General features: G+C 56.3%; 1 protein-coding gene across 6 annotated transcripts in view; it reads left to right on the plus strand.

The window, feature by feature from the left end:
- The window catches only part of BCL11B (BCL11 transcription factor B), a 92,400-nt gene that overhangs the window by 21,567 nt on the left and 52,473 nt on the right, over window positions 1-18,360 (plus strand). For 3 of the 6 annotated variants that reach the window (XM_037130220.2, XM_037130221.2, XM_037130224.2), the window contains one exon: window positions 17,369-17,584. The exons of the other annotated variants lie outside the window; for them this stretch is intronic. In XM_037130220.2, coding sequence (XP_036986115.2) covers window positions 17,369-17,584 — 216 coding nt within the window. The remainder of the gene's footprint in view (window positions 1-17,368; window positions 17,585-18,360) is intronic. 6 annotated transcript variants of the gene reach the window in all.

An 18,360-nucleotide genomic window follows, 5' to 3' on the forward strand; every position in this document is an offset into this window, starting at 1 on the left:
TCGTGCCGACTGCCGTTTGGGCAAAGCCGGTCTTGTTAGGAGCTGACTCCTGCTCAGCGCAGTTGGGTGGCAACAGGCACGTGGGCATTGTGGATGCACGGTGGGGAGGGGCGATGTGGACTTGTGGACTCGGGCCTGAGACGTGGAAAGGTGTCCTCGCTCTGTGGCCGACACGCTGTGTGTGACCTTGAGCAGACGCTCCCCCTCTCTGGGCCCCAGCTTCCTGAGCTGAAGAGGGAGAAGGTGCCTGCCAGTGACTCTGACAGCTGCAAGGGCCTGGCCGGGGGGGTGGGTGGGGGGGTGGGGGCTTCAGTTCCAGCTTCCCACCTAGATCCCCCTCCCGCCCAGCAGACCCTACCCAGACCCACCCGCATTTCCCATTTGTTAAATAGCAGACGAGTGTTTTCTGGGAAGAAATTGGTGGCTGGAAATGAAAGCCATTATACTAGAGGATAAACAGGGTCTCTCCCCGCCCCAAGCTGTGAAGATTCTTCTGGGAGGCTTCAGGGCACTGACTGAGGCCGAGTTCAGGCCCGGGGCCCCGAGTGTGCCCAGGCCCTTCCTGGGCACTGCCCCTAATGCTGGAGGTGTGCTTCAGGATTTGATTTGTCAAGAGGGCCCTCCAAATTGTGCAAACCTCAGGCCCCACAAAATCTGGACCCAGCCCGGCACCAGCACTGCTAGGTGGCAGCCGGTGACCCAAGGGGCAGGATGTCCAGCTGCCCTAATGGAACCCAGGGGGGAGGTCTGCATGGTGGCCTGCTCAGGGCTGCTCAGGGCATGGGGTCCAGGGTGGCAAGGCCTCTAAGCCTTGTATTCTTTCAGTGAGTTTCCTTGGGGCCCTCCAGCTGGTCTGCTGCTTTTGATGTGGAAGGGGGTGGTGGCTGAGGGAGGAGGAGCTGGGCAGGGAGTAGGGGTGGGGGGAGGAGGGGTGTGAGAGGGGACGCCTGGGAGGGAGAGGTGAGACCCTTGATGAGAGACAGGTCTGGGGAAGCAGCTGCCTGCTGGTGCTCAGACTGCATGGAAACTGGGCCTCTGGGCTCCTTTGGGTGGGAAAGAGCAGGGAAACAGCCTTGCCTTGGAGGACCGCCATCAGAACAGCCACTCTTGGTGCGTAGAGAACCGCTGCCATTCGGATGGACCACAGAGGCAGCGAGAACCGCCTGGCCCAGGGCAGCAGTGTTTGCTTAGGGCTGTTGACCCCTGGGGCTGAGTCCTGGAGCAGCTTCCAGAGCCTTCAGGTTGCAGGTGTGGACACAGCAGCCTTAGACAGGCAGACGAATCGAGACTCAGAGGTGCAAACAGGTGGGTGGGTCAGCGCCCACCCAAGATGAACCCACAATGCAGAATCCTTGGCCTGCATCCCTAGCGCCGGACTGCCATGGGGCTCGAGGGAGGGCAGCTGCCCAACCCTCCGTGTCCAGAAAACTGGGTGCCACTCTCCTGACCTCAGGAGCCAAAGGGATCCCTGAACGCAGTGGAGAAGCCCTGGCTTTGTTTCAAAGGCTTTTGGGGGCAGAGTATGATATCTGGAAAGTGTACCACCCCCCAAACGGGATTCTAGGGGGTCCTCCCTTGAGGTTGGGGGCCTGTCCAGTGCTCAGTGTGATGTCTGAGTCTTCCTGTCCCTTAGGGAGAGACAGGGCAGACCTTTGATGACCCCTTCTCACCCCAGCAGCTGGCTACATTGGCTGAGGTTGGTAGACCCCACAAAACTGAGTTCTCCAAGGAAGCCAAGTGGATTCTTTCCCTCTCCCACCCAGAGTTCAAAGCCCGCCAATTAAGCAACCTAAACAGTGTGGTCTTCTCCCTGCATCACTGACATCATTGGCTTGTAAAACTTTCCCTGAGAAGGAAAAGAAGTCTGTAATTTTCCTGACCTGGCCTTTGCTTTGGAGAGAAGGGGAAAGAGAGAACCATTTCCAGAAACAAACGGGCAAACAGGGGACATCCAGTGTCGCGGCCCTGCGGTCCCCAGCGCCGGGGGCCAGGGCACGGAGAACCACGTGCTGTGCAGACTCAGGACTCAAAGGCGGCTGCCGCGGGCTTCGGGGCCTGGGCTGGCTCGTTCTAGGACTAGCAGGCTGGGGGGAGGGGCGCTGGACATCCAAGTCCTTCCAGCTCGGAGACTGACCCTGTTCTCCCGCTCCCGCGAAACCACCTGCCTCACTACTACAGCAATTTCCCCGAGGGCTCCGACGGTTACAGCTCGCAAGACTCGTTTTGTTCCAGTCCGGCTCTCCAGCGACCCCTCCCCCCGCCTGGCCCCCTCTACTCCCTTCGACCTTGCCCACCCCCCTGCAAATCATCCCTTCCCTCCGCGGGAGGGGGCAGGGACAGAGCTCCTCCGGCCTCGAGAGGGGGGCGGGGGACACTTCAGGCTCCGCCCCCAGGAGGGTGCTGCAAGGTTGGGGTCCATTAGTCTCCCTTCACTAAGTCCAAGTCCAGGCGCACGGTGGCCTTTTCTAAGGCCGGTGACACCGAGCTCCGGCGGGGCGCAGGGTCGGCCGGCAACTCGCGCACCCTGCACGGGAAAGGGCAGCCATTCTGGCAACGTACTGGTTGCGTCGGGGGCTCCCCTGCGGCCCGTGGCGCTGCCCGCCGGGTACCACCAGGGCCTTTGGGCGCCCCTGCCCGGCGTGGGGCAGCCGGCCTCGCCCGCCTGTGCCCCGGGCGAGAGGCTTGGCGACCAGCAGCCACCTCCTTCCGGCTCCCCCGGCCCGGCCCGCCGCGCGCGTTGATTGTGCCTTCAAGGGGCGGGAGGGCCGAGGGGGCTCCAGGTCCATGCATAATTCGGGGGCTTAATGGGCCAGCTGCCGGAGCGGGGCGGTGAGGGGCGGGCGGGGGCGCAGCTGACCCTGCCCGCGTCTGGCCTCTCGGGGAAAGCGCGCTCCTTTCTTCCTCCGGTGACAGCTCCCCTCCCCCTCTCGGCCGGGGTCCGAGGAAGGCGGGGGGCTGGCGAGTCGTAGCGTAAGCCTAGGGGAGGGGGCGTCCGTCGTGCTTCCGTGCAACTTTTGCTTTGAGGGGCAGGAGGCGTGCAGTGAATCGGACCCGCCCCAGGACCCGGCTCCCGAAGGAGCCGGTGGGGGGGGGAGCTGGAATGCAGGTTTCCTGGGAGCACTCTGCTGCCGAGTCTTTTATTATTATTTTTTCCCTGAGTCCCGTCCCCTGGCGGCCCCTCGCCCCGCTGCGGCCGGCGAGCTCGCCCCTGGCCCCGGGCCAGCCCCCTTCCTTGGCAGCGGGCGGAGATGGATGGAGGCAGAGACCCAAGGTCAAGGGCGGGGAGCCCGCGGTCCTGGGGCCCCTTTGTGCACGCGGGGCCGCCCCTCCTCCACCCGCCGCTCTCTCCCGGGCTCGTGGGCGCGCACCCGGGCTACTGACGGTCCCAGGCCTGGGGAATGGCCTTTCAGTGTCCTGAGAACCAGCCGGAGGCTCCCTCCCCGAAACTGCCGCGGTAGGGGGGCGGGGCTCCTTGCTGGGGTAGCGTGCCTGAGTTCTGGAGGGTCCCGGGATCCCCACTCCTCCTGCTGCCAAAGCACAGAAGGGTCCTCCCAGCTCACGTTGGCCCGACAGAGCCCGGCAGGTCTCAGGATCCAGGTGAGGCCCGGTTGGAATGAGCCTCAGAGTTTCCCCTGTGCGTCTAGGGTCCGTTGGGACAACAGTCCAGTCCAGAGCGTGTTGTTTTGGAGTTCTCTCCACACTCCCCGCCTGCGGGAGAGGGAGCCTGCATTTCTAGAGGGAATCCCTGGGGCTGGGATTTTAAAAACACTCAAGAACAAAAGTGTTTTCCCAATTGTGTGTGAATGGAACCCTCCACTCGAGTGGGACACAAAGCCTCGTGGAATTACAGGAAATTAATGTCGTCCTGCCTCCAGCCCCCCCTTCTTTTACAATGCACTCCCTCCAGGAGAATTTGTATGCTAATGGTCACCTCGCTAAGAGTCTCTATTTTTGCTTCTTAAAAATTGGCCTCCAATTGTTTAAGCCCTGCAGCCCTTTACAGACCCACAAAAGCAGGGGCTGGACGCCCAGTGGATTTACCACAAAGCTCTGAAAGAAATGTTCAAACATTTTCCCAAAGCTGTTACTCTGGAAATAAAAATGTATGCTATTCGGCTGGAGAAGATTAAAGTTTACCTTCGGTGTGACAGCTTTTCTGGGCTGGAATTGGAACCACGTCTCTATTTTTTGTAATTCAGAAATTTGCTGCAACAGGCGTCAAGGTGATTTAAAAAAATATGCATGTACATATCTATTTATGATTTGGGCCGGCCAGATCATAACAGGATACTGCACCTTCTGTGTTCTCAGAAATACAGTATTTTGTAACCGATGCCTTCATGGCATTTCGAGTAAGAGTTGATCTTTAACAACAACAAACATTTCTTATTGAGGGAACCCCGGTCCAGCAGCCTGCTTTTCTGTAGGAGGACTCTGAAGGCATTTGTCAATTTACTTTTTTTTGAAAGGCCCCACGGAAAAGGTAACAAATTCAGCACTTGGAAACTCAAAAGCTGCTGGCAGTCCCGGGCAGGAAGGTTTTCATATCTGCCCGAACTTGCTGGTCGATTCTCAGCCGTCCATTTCCAACAGTTCCGACAAGACAGAATCTGCCTGTGAATGTCTGCAACGGCGGGCAAAGATCACAATCCAGTTCTCAGAATGGCCCACGATTGAAAAGGCAGATTCTCGTGTTTGATTAATATTTATGTTGCCGGATTCCTTTGGAGAAAGGGAGAGAAAACACTGTCATGTGAGTGAGCGAGGGCCCCGTCCCAGGTCCCTGCAGTCCCCGACTTAGAAGGATGTCTGTTTTAGGATTTGGGGAAACAAGGTGTGTGTGGGGGGGTAATTGTTTGTGTGTTGCCTGGAAGTCAGGGAACCTGTGGTTGGCTGGCTTAATGGCTATTACACAGGGGAGGAGGGGGCCCACTTAGCTGTTTTCTTTCTTTTGATGATTCATCCGTGATAAAAATTACTGGTGAGTTCTCCCTCTAGTTGTAGGTTAAGGCTGGGGGCAGAGTGGTGGGAGCCCTCTCCCCCCTTTTCTTTTCCTTGGGAGGCACACACCTTTGTGTCCCTGCGGCAGGGTGGGCTGCCCTGTGGTGTGTTGTTCTGTTCTGTGACAAGTCCCCAGGGTACAGGTGACTTGCCTGGCTTTTGTTCAGGAGCCACGTGTGGGAGATTTACTTGGGAACCCGGGATTTTGTCAGCCGGACTGTGCTGAAATAAATACCAGTGCAGTTGGTAGTCAGAGGGATCCCGGCCAGGGAGGCCTCCTTTGGAGGTGTGGGTAAGCATCTTCAGTTTTATTACTTTCAGAAATCTAGGTGTCTTTATAGGGTTTTCTGCAAGGGTGGCCTCCCAGAGCCCCGGTAAGACCTTCGATCAGAATTTGTTGTTGCTGGAACGTGAGGGAGGGGCCACCACAGCGTTGAAGCACCGATTTAACACGTGGGCACGCACTGCCTGCCGGTCCCCAATACGTCTGCTCCCAAATGGCCCAGGGCAGACCGGCTCCTAGTCTCTTCATCTGTCAGATGGGGATGTCCAGCCCGGTGCGCCCCTGCCAGCATCCAGGTGTGAGAACAGACCTCTCCCTGGGAGGGGAGTCATTGCTCGTTTCAAAGACACAGAGTGGACTGTCATTGTTCAGTCCTCAGGGCAGGGTGACTGGATTGTGAAGGACAAGGAATCACAGGCTACTCGGGCAGCAAGTCATGTTCAAGGTATGGGGAGAAATTAGGGGATTTAGGGGGGATGCATAAAAAAATTCAAGGGGCGTCCTCGAATTTTTAATTTAGTGATCTAATACCAATAGGAAAGCTGTCTGTCCCATTCTCATTCACTTTAGGGGACTGTGCCCCAGCTCCTTGTTTGGGGACCGTCACGTGACTCAGAACTTGAACGCAGATTGGCTTTGCTGTTGCCCTTGAGCTGAATGTACCGGAGAAGGTGTCTTTCCTGATGTTTGGTGTCCGGCTCCAGGAAGACAGGACTTGGGCTGCGGGAGGCAGCAGACTTGAGTTGGGGAGGAATGCATACAGCAGGCAGCCTTTAAGTGCACAGTCTTGCTCGTTGCAGGCGAGGAAGCAATGTGGCCCAGACCCGTGAGAAACCCTTCTGCTGCCACCTCTCGAAGTGAACGGAAATTGGCATTTGTACCCACAGAGCGAGCGCACAGCTGGCTGCTCTGAAGCGGCCCCTTCCCCGGGAAAGTGAGAGGCCCCCAGTGTCCTGCTGGGGCTCCATCTTACTTTAGGGGGTTGTTTTTCTTTCGAAGAGGCTTGGATTCTTTTTTCCCAGCAAATGCTGAGTGACCTGAATTGGAGTTTCAACAGGAATCCCTCTGGCAGGGCCCAGAACCTGTGGTTTAGACTTGCCACTTAGAAAATACACATGCTTGCTTTATATATTTGGTTGATTCACCCCCACAAGGCCAAGATCTCAGGCTTGAGTTTTGGGGTAGCGGTGGGGGAGTGTGGCCCTCTGCCTTTTCCACAGGTGACCTGTGGGAGCCCTTGTTCCCCAGCATCAGAGCGGAAGTTGGGGGGGGCCGCGACAGACCCCTGTAGCCTTCGTTGGTGCAGGCTGGGAGCCAGAGGCTGTCTGGCGTTCCGTAATTGAATACAGATCTCAGTCAGTTCCACGTGGGCATGCCAGGATGGGCAGGGAGGGCAGGGAGAGTCCTTCCTCTCCCCCAGGTCTGGTCCTCGGAGCTTGGACTGCGCCCCCTCACCTCTGGACCTGGCCCCACCTGAGGGGCCTCCATGCCTGTCCTGGCACTGGCCCACATGGTTTGCAAAAAAGGAAGGGAGGTGGGCGACAGGATCGTGCAACGCCCATGTAAACACTGTTTGTGTGAACTGGGTCTTCTCTCTTTTGTTAGTGGCAGCTCGTTAATTAACCAGCAGATTAGTGCTGCCTTCTTTGACACATGCATGTATTTGGGGGCAGAAGATTCTTATTCTCCTAAAACTCGGAATGGAGCTGCTCTGGAAGTCCTTGCAGTTCTGCCACCTCTTCTCTGGGTGCCCGTGGTCCTTCCTGCTGCCCCTTCCCATTCCCTCCTCCCCAGCCGTCCCCTTCACCCGAGTGGGCACCTAGTTTCGTGGAGGACAGATGCATTCAACACAGCTAAATAAATCATGTTTACGCTGGGTGTTCTTGGTAGTGCAGAATCTGTTGGCTGTTTTTACTTCCTTATTTCTCAGCATTTGCTTCCTACCTGTTTTTGAGATCATGCCCAGAAATAGTAGTTTTGTCAAATGAGGGTATAATGCCAGCCAGCCTCTCTTGCTGCCAAGGAAGCTGCTGGATTTTGCAAAACAGAGTGACGTTTCTTCAGTGACACTGATGTTTTCCCCCCACCCCACCTCAAAGAAATTAGGACATAGAATAAGGTTAGGAAAATGCACCCAGGGAAGAAAAAAATATACCCACCTCCCAGTCACCCCCAAGGCACAGGGACCAGCGGGGAGTGGGTCTGCAGACAGGTCTCACTTCCGTCTGCTCTTGGCGGCTCCAGGGCAGGGGGCAGCCAGCAGATCCGGAGGGGCTGCTTGTGCGTCGGCGGAGAGCTGACTCCGTCCCTGCTCTCAGCTCCAGACTTCATTTTCTCTGCCGTTTCCGATGAAATGGTGCAAAGATTCTCCCCCCCACCCCCCTGATTTCTGGTTGCTTTCGTGTCTGTTTAATTTCTGAGGCCTCCTGAAACTGTGTGCTGGATTCTTGCTCTGAGCTTACAGTTAGAGTGTAGTCCCCGCCGGGGCTTGGAGCACGTTGGGATCCAGCTATGCGCTCATTGTTTGCATAAAGAAAAGCCGGGGAGGCATCCCTTTTGCTGCCTTTTTCTCCACCACGGCGTTTTGGGGGTATCTGAAAAGTCCTTGTCATGATGGGGTGCTGGGCAGAGAATTACAGCCCATTAGAGCCTGCAGGCTAAGATTTATTTTTGGTAGGGAAGAAGTATTTATTTATTACTTTACCTTTATTGTTTACACTGTTACAGATGTCCCCCTTTTCCTCGCCTTTGCCCACCTCGTCCCCCCCTTCCCTCTGGCCATCAGCACTCTGTTGCCTGTGTCTATGGGTTATGCATGTATGTTCTTTGGCTAATCCCTTCATAAAAAAATTTTTTTTAATGGTTTCAAAAACAAACACATGCCAGGAGGCGAGGCTTGACTTTTCTGGAGTCTTCGCAAGGCCTCTGGAGCGCATTCAGTCTGAGGTCCGGCACATCTGTTTCAAAGACAGCCAAGGGAAAAAATGACAGCCAAATCGAAGTCAGCGTGCCGTGATCGCCCTCGCTTCTAAGGGGACTACCCTGCAGTGGAAACGCTATTTCCACGGAGGACCTGCTACTGGTTCCTGTAATTACATTAACTAGCGGGATAAACCTCAGCTGAACGTAAACCTCTGCCGCAGCGGCATCGGGAGCGTGGCTAGATTGAGTCGTAGGGAGCAGTGTTACTTCAGCTAATGTGCTAACAATCTTTGTTAAATTAGTCCCACCAAGTGTTAATTTTTACAAATTTTGTGGTGCAGGCACTGTATGTCACCGTCGGTGCGTTAGGAGACGAAAATGGGTTTCACATCAGAAAATAAAGCAGGAAGGGACCTGTCAGACGGCTCCCTTAGAAGAAAATTTGTGATTTCAGTCGTCAAATGCTACCTGTGCTGAAAGGCAGGCTCGCAGTGTGGACGTTAAATGCCATCTGCATACGGAAAACTCGGTTAAAGGGACGACTTTGTTGGAGGTAATTACAGGCCTGCTCCGTGCTTTGGTGACATTTCAGACTTGGCTTGGAAACATAAAGAGGCCAGAGAAAAATTTTGTTCTCATGTGATGCAAAGCACTGAACTTCAATATTCTATATGTCTGTTAGTAAAAGGTAAAAAGAAATGAAAAGGAAAAAAAAAGAATTACCAACAAAACCCAAGGGAGAGTTGGATTAAAAAAAAATTTATTATAACACGAGAGACCAATTGCATGTAACTCTCATAACTAGAACTAAAAACAAACAAAAAAAAAGCATTTAAACTGAAGCAGGGTCCTCTCTTCTGCCACTTGATTTCTTTTTCTTCCTTCTTTTGCAACCCTCTTCCCACTAACCAAGTTAAAATTTTATTCCACCCACAAAAAGGGTGGCTCTGGAGTCCGCCCATTTCCTTTCTGCCCAGGTACAGCTTTATGGTCTGATGTTAAAAACCGGGGAGGCTGCCAACAGCCCTGGAACCCCTCACTCCCCCTGCACCTGGGACTGCACCCCTCTTCCTGGCTGCTCCTGGCTTGCGTCATCACAGTTACCTCTTTGCTGGGCACCCCGTTCCTTGGCGTGGTTTTCTTGGCTGGGCTGCATTATTCTTCACTCTGAATGCTCCTGGATTCTCAGAGTTCAGACCTCCTCCTGTGCGCCAGGCGGCTGAGCCAAAGCAGAGTCAGAGCCCGTGGGGACCACAGCATCTTGAGCCTGCCCGCTTTTGAACGTGATGTCTGAGGGGACCCGATTTTCCACGCGGGTCTGGAGTCAGCATTTGCAGGTCATTCGGTCCTCGGCTGTGGATGCTGCCGGCAAAGAAAAATGTGCTGTTGGATGGAGTGATCTTCTGGTTTGTTTTGCTCATGTGACATGTGACTTCAGTCTTGGCTATCCCCCCCCCCCCCGCGTGCGTGTGCGCGCACACACACGCACACATACACACAACTACGGGGAAATGGGAACATGTCTGAGGGACACCTGGATGAGCTGGTCATTGGAGTCTGGCCATGATGTGCCATCGGAAAGGGGCCGCAGGTTCCTGACCCCAGGCCCCCAGTTCTTCATGCCTGGGACCCAAATGGCTTATCTGGCTTTTTGTTTCCGCTGATGGGCTGTGCCGATGGTCCAGGGGCAAGTCGTGAGGGTTTGCGTGGTGGGTCCCGACACACCCTGAGAGGAAATTGTCGGAGGAGCTCGGATAAGTTGTTCTAGGGCAGCAACTGCTGGAGGTGGAAGCAGATCAGAAGGCCTGAATCAGGAAGAAGGGGCAGCTCCTCTTCGAGGTGTTGGCCCAGTTTTTGCTGGTGACACTCAGAGACTCTGTCACCTCCAGTTTGTCTTGGGCCCCTATCAATTCCTGGGGATGCGAGCAGACACTGTTAGCATGTTCACTTTGCTGATAGACGTGTGTGTCTCTGTGTGTGCGCATACACATAATCTCTGTGTAATAGGCTTGTAGGCACACAGTTGTCTAACCAGTGAAACACGTGGTTTCGCCTTCTTTTGTCCCCATTCTTGGGTCAGGGGTCCCGATTCGGTGGGCCCTGCCTGATGAGGTTGCCCCAGAGGACTCTTGTCTGGTTCCTGTGTGTGTCCCAAAGGCAGGGTGCTCAGGCCTCTACTTCCGGCTGGAGTCTAAGGCTTCTGTCCTGTGTCCGGCGGTTCAGAGAGGTCCAGGGATTTCCCCGGGCGCCCAGCACAAGGACAGAGTGGAAGCTTCCTGTTTTCCCCGCAGGTGCCCGCTTCAGGGTTGGACTGGTCGGCTCCCTCCACCTTCCCCTGCGTCATTCATAGAGGACGGTTGGGACACACCCTCCGTCCGCAGCAGTGTCTGAAGTGCCCTCCTACCCCCCTGGGAAGGACCACCGCAGGGCTGGGCATTTGTGATGTAAACTCACTGATGCCTGACTCAGGGTGCAGAAAGGGGACCTGCTGCCCCAGAGTAGCCCCCAGCGGCTTGCACCTTGAGGAACCCGGGGTTGGCAGCCTCTGGACCTGGTGAAGGGCTGCGCCCGCCTCTGCTTCTAACGGCAAGAAGCAGCTGCTGGGGAGGACCTTCCCTTCCTGGCCCTGGCAGAGGGGGAAAGCAGGTTTCGGTGGTGTTGTTGGGGGCACAATTGTTCCTGGGCCTGGCCTGTCCCTTTGCTGGGAGACACTGAATGTGCAGTGTGCCGGGGAGCAAAAATAGTTGAGGCAGTGATTCACCGCCGCTGACAGATCTCTGCGTGCAGGAGGGGAGGTGCCCAGAGGAAGGCAGCCGGGCCTGAGGTGCTGGGAGGGATGTGCCTTTGGCTTCCCCTCTGTGGCCAGGCCTTCTCGAGGAGGTGGGCACCGGGCGATGCCCTGTGGTACACATAGGGCCGTGAGTGGTCCCCAGGGCCTCCGGATGGTCCCTGCGGAAGCCCAGAGATATTCTTGGGGGCCCCTGGCAAGCCCACCTCTCCCCTGTCCCTCCCTCCGTGCCCCCACCTGGAGTGGCCCTGTCTACGCCCAGCCGCCCAGCCAGGACCAGGTGGTGAGCATGCGCACCGGCAACCTCCACGGCCTCAGAAGGCCTGCTCTCGGCCACCGGAAAGGGCTGAGCTGTGAGCAGGCAGCCTCCGTAAAGGCTGAGGATTCGAACTGTGTTTCCACGGCTCCTCCGTAATGACCCTGAAGGAAGTCTTCAGACACAGCCCTGCAAGCTCTGTGGGACCCCATTTCCCCTTCCTGTTGCTCCTCTTTTAAAGAACACTTCCTCATGCACCCCAAACCCTAGCTTGTGGCAGCCAGGGCCCCGGAGACTGGTGATAGGCACCTGACTTAGAAAAGAGAATTTGGGAGTGGGGAGTGGAACATGGGGAGCCCCACCTCTTCGCAGAGGACTTCCGGGTCCCCCAAGCGCTCTGGTGCTGCCCGAGGCGCCTGGCACGGCACTCACCCCCTGGGCTTGCAGGTTTTGCTGACTTTCTGTGCTCACTGAAATGCCTGCTCGCATTCCCTTTCTGTTTTACTATTCTGTGTGTTTTTATAGTGAAATGAAAAACAGGTTCCCGTTTTTGCTGGCTCCCAGACCTTGGTAGTTAAAAACTAAGAAAAAGGCATGCAATAATACCTGTGGATTGAAGGAATTTATGTGTTGAGTACCCCCCCCCCACATGACCCCTGTAGCTCTGATACTGAGTAACAAAGAAGGTGCTTCAGAAACCTCCTCTGTTCCTGCTGTCTTGGCCACACCCCTGTCTCCACCTGCCCCCGCCCCCAAATGTCGGGGTCGGGGCCAGGACCTGCCTGGCAAGCACCTAGGCTGTCTCATTTAAGGTGGCACTCCACTTCTTTCAAATAGGAAATTGCCAAAATGGATGTCATCGGCTGCTAATTAGACGTGTTTTAACTGCGGGGTCGTTTTACCAGCTAATACCGCTGCTGTGTGCTTCCGAGGGAAGTGTGCTGGAGCTGTGGAAACGGGGGAGCCTTCGGCCCCAGCAGACAGCTGGTGGAGCCGGCAGCTGATGGAGGTGCTCTCCCTTGGCGGCAGCTGGTCCCCACGTGGCTGGCCCTGTGGTGGCCAGGCCAGACCCCATACCCACGTCTGAGTCCTTTTGGCTTCTCCATGTGTTTTGACCAGGGCTCTAGCCCAGAGGAGGCACTGAGCTCTCCAGATTGGGGTCCCCAAAATCACACCCCTCCCCCTTGAGGGGTCACTGCCCTCCATTCCCCCACCACCCAGAAGCAACGAAATGACCCACCGGCCTTGGGTTTTTAAGCCAGAGCTGGCTTCCTTCCCTCTTTTCTCTCTAGCAAACCGGAAAAAGAGCCCCGATTTCCCGTTAGGTCGGGGGTGGGGGTTGGGGGGTGGGCTGGAATCAGGATAATGATCCTTAAATGTGAGCGATGCCTTTGACTTCCTGTGATCTCTCTCTCTCTCCGCCCCTAGCCCCTTAACACAGAGCATTTTCATCATCCTTAAGACCAAGTAGCTGGCAAAATATTTAAGCGATCTGAAAGAAATGTTTTTATTTGCCCACGTGCGAATTGGGTTATCTGCCTATCCTGTTTATGAAATTCGGGGCTGCCTTTCCTGCAGTCTGTTCGACTCTCAAACCTTTCTCGGCTCCCATTTCCATATTTCTGCGTGCATGTTCTTTGTTAATCACTTGGCAAGCGCTTATTTGAATATTAAAAATTTCTTTAATCATCAAAGGCAGGAGCACAGTCTCATGAATATTCATATTTTCCCCCTCCTCATTACCCTGCAGTAAAAGCCAAACAGCCATCAATCGCCCTCATTACAGGCTCTGGCGTTTTGATTGGCTGCTGGCTGCCCAGAGCTTTTTATTTTTTTATTTTTCCCCTTCTCCTATGAGCTGTCTTGTACCTGCCAACAACCAAAAAAAAAAAAAATCAACAATGCAAGAATAAATTTCTCTGGTTGAAAAACAACTTTGCAAACTTGTCAAACAGACCTTGTGGCTTGCTGCTGCCAGAGCGACCACCAGCACAACCTGCACCCCTAAAAAAACATAAAGATGCAGGGAAAAGTCGGGGAGGGGGAGGAAAAATTAAATAAATAAATAAAGAGGGAGAAACTTGAGCCTCGGCGATGAATATTTGTCAAGAGAGTTGACGTAAGTTTCATTTGCATAATGACTTTGTACTTCTGCATTAATAAAATTTGCATATGAAGCCATGTTAATTACTCCTGATCATGCTTTTTGCATTCATGCATAGTAATTTTCTCCGACTTGTGAGAATTAATGTCTTGGCATGGGGGAGGGGGGCGACGGGATCGTCAGGTTTTCTTGCCAGTGGCCTCACTCACAGGCGCTGGCTCCCTGTGTGTCTGTCGCCCTTCTGGATCTATGACTCATTTTTGCACTATCAGTAGGAGTTCTTGGCTTTAAAAAAAATGTATCCATTGAAAGGCACTGGTAGGGAGAAAAATATACATCTGCACGGAGTATTCCAGCACTGCTTTCCTGGTCGGGAGACTGTAACCCTCCCACGTGGGAGGGGACGCCCGAGGAGTCCGCGCTGGGAAGAATCCCATCCTCTGAAACCCAGGCTGGGGCTCCGCCAGGCGAGTTTTTGTGTCTACCCGCCGGGGGTGTGGGCGTGTTCGCTGGGGAAGTGCGCATGTGTGAGGAGCCGAGCCCGACCATCTGCAGGGCCCTCTGGAAGGGAAACGGGGTACAGACCCCCTTGGAATGGATGCAGTGAAAGTGACCTTACACCTTCATCCAGAGGTTAGGAAATGTTCTCGGGGGCCTGATGCTTGGACTTTTTTGCACCTCCCTGTGTGGGCTGCTCAGGGGGAGATTCTGACCCTAAGAGCAGCATGGTGCTGGACATCCAGCCTCAGTTTCCTTATTTGTGGGGGGGGGTCGTATTACCGACCCCTCCTAGGGGGGCTGTGGGGCTTAAACCAGGCGATATATGTATTCATTGTTTATTTCTTTCTTCCTAATGAAAGTGAACTTCCATGGCAAGGAATCCGGCCAGCCCCAGGGGTTTACTCTTAAGACACCTGGATCCCCCTAAGGCTGGAATGGCGTCTTGCGGCCCCTCGACCACATACCGCCACGCTCGTGCGTCTGCTCCAGTTTCAGAGCGGAACCTGCCCAGAGAAAGTGTTTTTTGTAGGAATGACCTGCAGGGTATGACTGCTTCATAGGGTGCCTTTCCGTGGGGTGGGGGGTGGGGGGTAGGGAAAGTTCTAGAATGGAGAATACATGAATCATGTATTGAGTGTTTACTAGAAGCGTGGCTCTGGCCAGGCATGTCCTGACCTCCCTTTAACAGCAAGGCTCTGAGCAGGTGACTCAGACTGGGTCACGGGGCCAGGAAATGGCAGAGGAGAAATTCAAACCCAGGCCTCTGGCTCCAAGGCTGCATCTGAGCCCCCAGCTTCCCCCGTGCCTGTCAGTCTCTCCCCACGGGGCCTCAGGCGCCCTGCCAGGTGTTCTGGGTTCCCTGGCTGCTCTCCGCAAGGCTGACACCCCTCCCTTGAGGAGGAGCAGGGGCTGGGAGGTGGCCTGGGACAGGCACTGAGGCCAGGGGCAGTCCTCACCTTGACCTTTAAAAGACATCTAGATAAGATTCACCTAACGTACAGTTCACCACTTTATCCATTTTATGTTGTCCCGTCAGTGGTTTTGAGCACATGCTCAGTGTTGGGCAGTCACCGCTGCTGTCTAATGCCAGAGCCTTGTCACTGCAGAAGAGACCCCCTGCCCAGGAGCCCTCTCACTGCCCGCCAGCCCCACCCGCCCCGCCCTTCCTCTGTGTCCATCCGTCTCTGTGGACTGGCCTGCTCTGGACTCTTCCTACACATGCAGTCATACAATAGGTGGCTTCTTTTAAATTCAGTGCCTTGGACCTGGGTACTGGCTTCAGAAGAGGACTTCTGGAGTTCCAGAAGGTTCTGAAATTGCTCCAGCCCAGAACCTGCCCCAGAGCAGCGGGCCCTCTGGTCACCCACCCCCAAGGGTCCTCTGCAGGCAGTTCAGGATTGGAAGCCCCTTGATCTTGCTGGCCCCTCCCTGCCTCCGCTGAGCCGGCCCCTGGAGAAGGTAGACTTAAGCAAGGTGAGAATTCCTAATAAGGTGTGGAAGCCCCTCCAGGGGCAGCCCAGCCCCCACCCCTCCCTGAGTGGGGGATGACTCTGTCTCCACTGACTCTGGCCTGAGCCCAGCCTTTCCAGAAGTAGGCGGCGCTGCTGGACTTGCCCTGTGGCTCTTCCTTCAGACCATGGAGACACAGGTTCTGCTCTCTTCCAGCTTGGGCAATGTCACCAGGCCCAGGGAGGAGCAACTTTTGGTTTTCTCAGCCCTGGTACCTGCTGGTGGCTGGGTTGTGGCCTTACCCAGAATCGGGGAGCCCACTTGGATTTGCTTTTTTGCAACCTCTGATGGCTTGACTGAGCCCTCAGGCCCCCCTCAATCACCCACGGCCCTCCCTGTCAGGTTCCTGGGGCACTCTTGTCACTCCACCTGGCTGCAGCTTCAGGTGGGAAGCACGCACATGCAGGCTTTGGAGACACAACTGGGTTCAAGTTCCACCTCCCTGAGCCTCAGCCTCCCCACTGTGGAACGGGGATGATCTGCGGTGCGGAGCGGGGCAGTTACAACAGGCGTTCAGCACAGTTAGCGATGATCCAGAGTCTCCCATGGTCTGTAAGCGAGGGCTACATAGTGGACAGGGTCAAACGAGCAGTGACCAGGGGGTTACAGGTGGGAACTGGCCAGGGCAAACTTCCAGAAGGAGACAGGTGACACTGGCCTCAAGTGCTGACCTTTCTCTGGGGCCTTCCTTCCATCTGGGGCATTGCTTTTTGCTCAGCATCTGTGGCGGGACCTGCCTATGGGGTCCTTGGCCACATCCTTCCTGGGCCTTCGGTTCAGAAACATCTCGGGCCCTGGGCTTAGCCTAGTAGGAGGTCGTCCTGGGCCCAGAAGGGCCCATGTGAGTGGGGTCAGCTTCGTTCCCCTGGGAGGACACTTACAGGTCTTCTCAAACGTCCCGACGCCCCTAGTCCTGGGTAACCGAGAAAGAGCCCCGGTTCTGAGGCCAGGCAGCCAGGGATTGCGGGGCTGCCTGCTGGTGTGTGCAGCCTGCTGCAGCCACGTGGCCAGTTTCCTGGTCTGGGCCAGGGGCGTCGTGAGCCCCGCCCCGCGGCACAGTGGGAAACTCACTCCAGGCGAACATGTGACTCCTGGCCCGCAGTGGGTTCGCAGTGGCCCTTCTGGATGGGGGCCCCCACGTGGGGCCGTGGGTCGGGCGGGTTCCCCGCCCCCCTACAGGCGGCATGTGCGTGGGGCGCTGAGCAGCTTCCCTGGCAGCGCCGGCCCAGGGCCCAGCTGCCTGTCGTCTTGTTGATGTTTTCTTTTTGTCTCTCTGATGCTTCCCTGCTCAATTATTTACCCAGGGAATTTGGGCTTCTTCACTTGTGGTTTTGGCAAGGGCTTCACACAAATGTTTTGCCCTGGTGGTCTCTTAGCCATTTAAGATAAACGGTCAAATCAAATGCAGGCTGTGCCGGGGAGCCGAGGCGAGGCGGGCCCCCAGCCCTGCGTCGTGGCCGTCAGACTGGGGAGTCAGGAGGAGGGGTGCCGAGCAGAGCTAGAGGGTTCTTGGGGGGCGTTCAAAACCTCCTGAAAGGCCTCTAGGCCTGGGTTGATGAGGAGGACCATGGGCAGGAGAGAGGCACCAGCCGGCCCTTCACCAGGCTGGAGGTTAACCGTCCCGATAGAGCAAACAGTGGTGGCCAGGAGTTTCCCAGAGGGGGGTGGCCCAGATTTTTGGGAACAGATGCCCAAATGGAGCCTGCTCTACAGCCCTTCAGAAGCCCTCATGTTGGGGGGTCCCTACCTGGGAGTGGGCCCCCTGACCACTCCCTGCAGTAGGCCCCCAGGGATGGGAGTCCGGCCCCAAGACAGCCCAACCTGGCAGCTGTGGAAGTGGCATCCCTCAGGCCCCGGCCTGTGCCCCGGGGGTCTCCCCCATGGGGGCTGGCACCCCAGCAGGGCGGCCCGCAGCCCTTCGCCCCGGGCCCCCGTGCCACGCCCCGAGCCCCGAGTACCCTGCAGGGCCCGACTGACCAGACTTTTCTATTGTTTTTTCTCCAGGGCCGTGCAGGCCTGCCCAGCTGCCAGCGATGGCCCCCATAGCTGCCTCCTCCTCCCACCCTCACTCATCCGTGATCACCTCACCTCTGCGCGCCCTGGGCGCTCTGCCGCCCTGCTTCCCCCTGCCCTGCTGCAGTGGGCGCCCCGTCTCGGGCGACGGGACTCAGGGTGAGGGGCACGCGGAGGCTCCTTTTGGATGTCAGTGTCAGTTGTCAGGTAACAGACGCCGCGGTGGGGGGCGGGCTCCCGGGGGGGTGGGGCAAAAGCGGGGACTCCGGGGGGGCCGTGCAGCCCCTGCCCCAAAAGGCGTTTCTGGTGGGGGGGCACCAGGGAACGTGGTGAAGGATGCCAACAGAACTGCGTACCAGTGTCCTGGTCCCCACGGGTTGGGAGGTACCCCCACGCCTCCATCCATTCTGAAAGTCTCCCAGGAGGAGCACCCCCCCATCCTCCAGATTCCATCTCTTTGGGCTGTTTAGCTAAAGCTTAATTGGATAACGCTTAACATCTGAGGTTTTCTTCTGCCACCCGCTCCCCAGCCCCAACCCCTGCCCCCCGACCAGACACGGCCAGAAGGTTCCGTGGTTGTCTGTGTACATTGCTGAGCCGTCCGGTACGCGGGGTTTCTTCTTTGTGAGAATGTGTTGCCCATTAACTGAGGAAACAAAGTTACTCTAAAGGAGCCTTTCGGGGGGTCGTGAGCCCATATGGGGTGTGTTGGGGGCTCAGGGCAGGGCCACGTGTTTCCCCGAGGGGCTGAGCACCCACCGTGTGCCTGGCCGCTGGTTGGTGTGGCTGCCCATTTTACAGATGGGCACGCAGGGGCAGTGAGGTGACTCAACCTGTCCACCATCAATTACATCCTCCCCCCATTCTGTCCCCAAATAGAACCCAAACTCCTGATCCAGCCCGGAGCCCCTGGGCCTCCCCTCTGGCCTCTCTGGCCCAGGTTCTCAGCATGGCCTGCCTGGTGTGAAGCACATCAAGGCCCC

Source organism: Artibeus jamaicensis, unplaced genomic scaffold, assembly GCF_021234435.1.
Source record: "Artibeus jamaicensis isolate MK-2021 breed Jamaican fruit bat unplaced genomic scaffold, CSHL_Jam_final contig_444, whole genome shotgun sequence".
NCBI classification, from domain to species: Eukaryota; Metazoa; Chordata; class Mammalia; order Chiroptera; family Phyllostomidae; genus Artibeus; species Artibeus jamaicensis.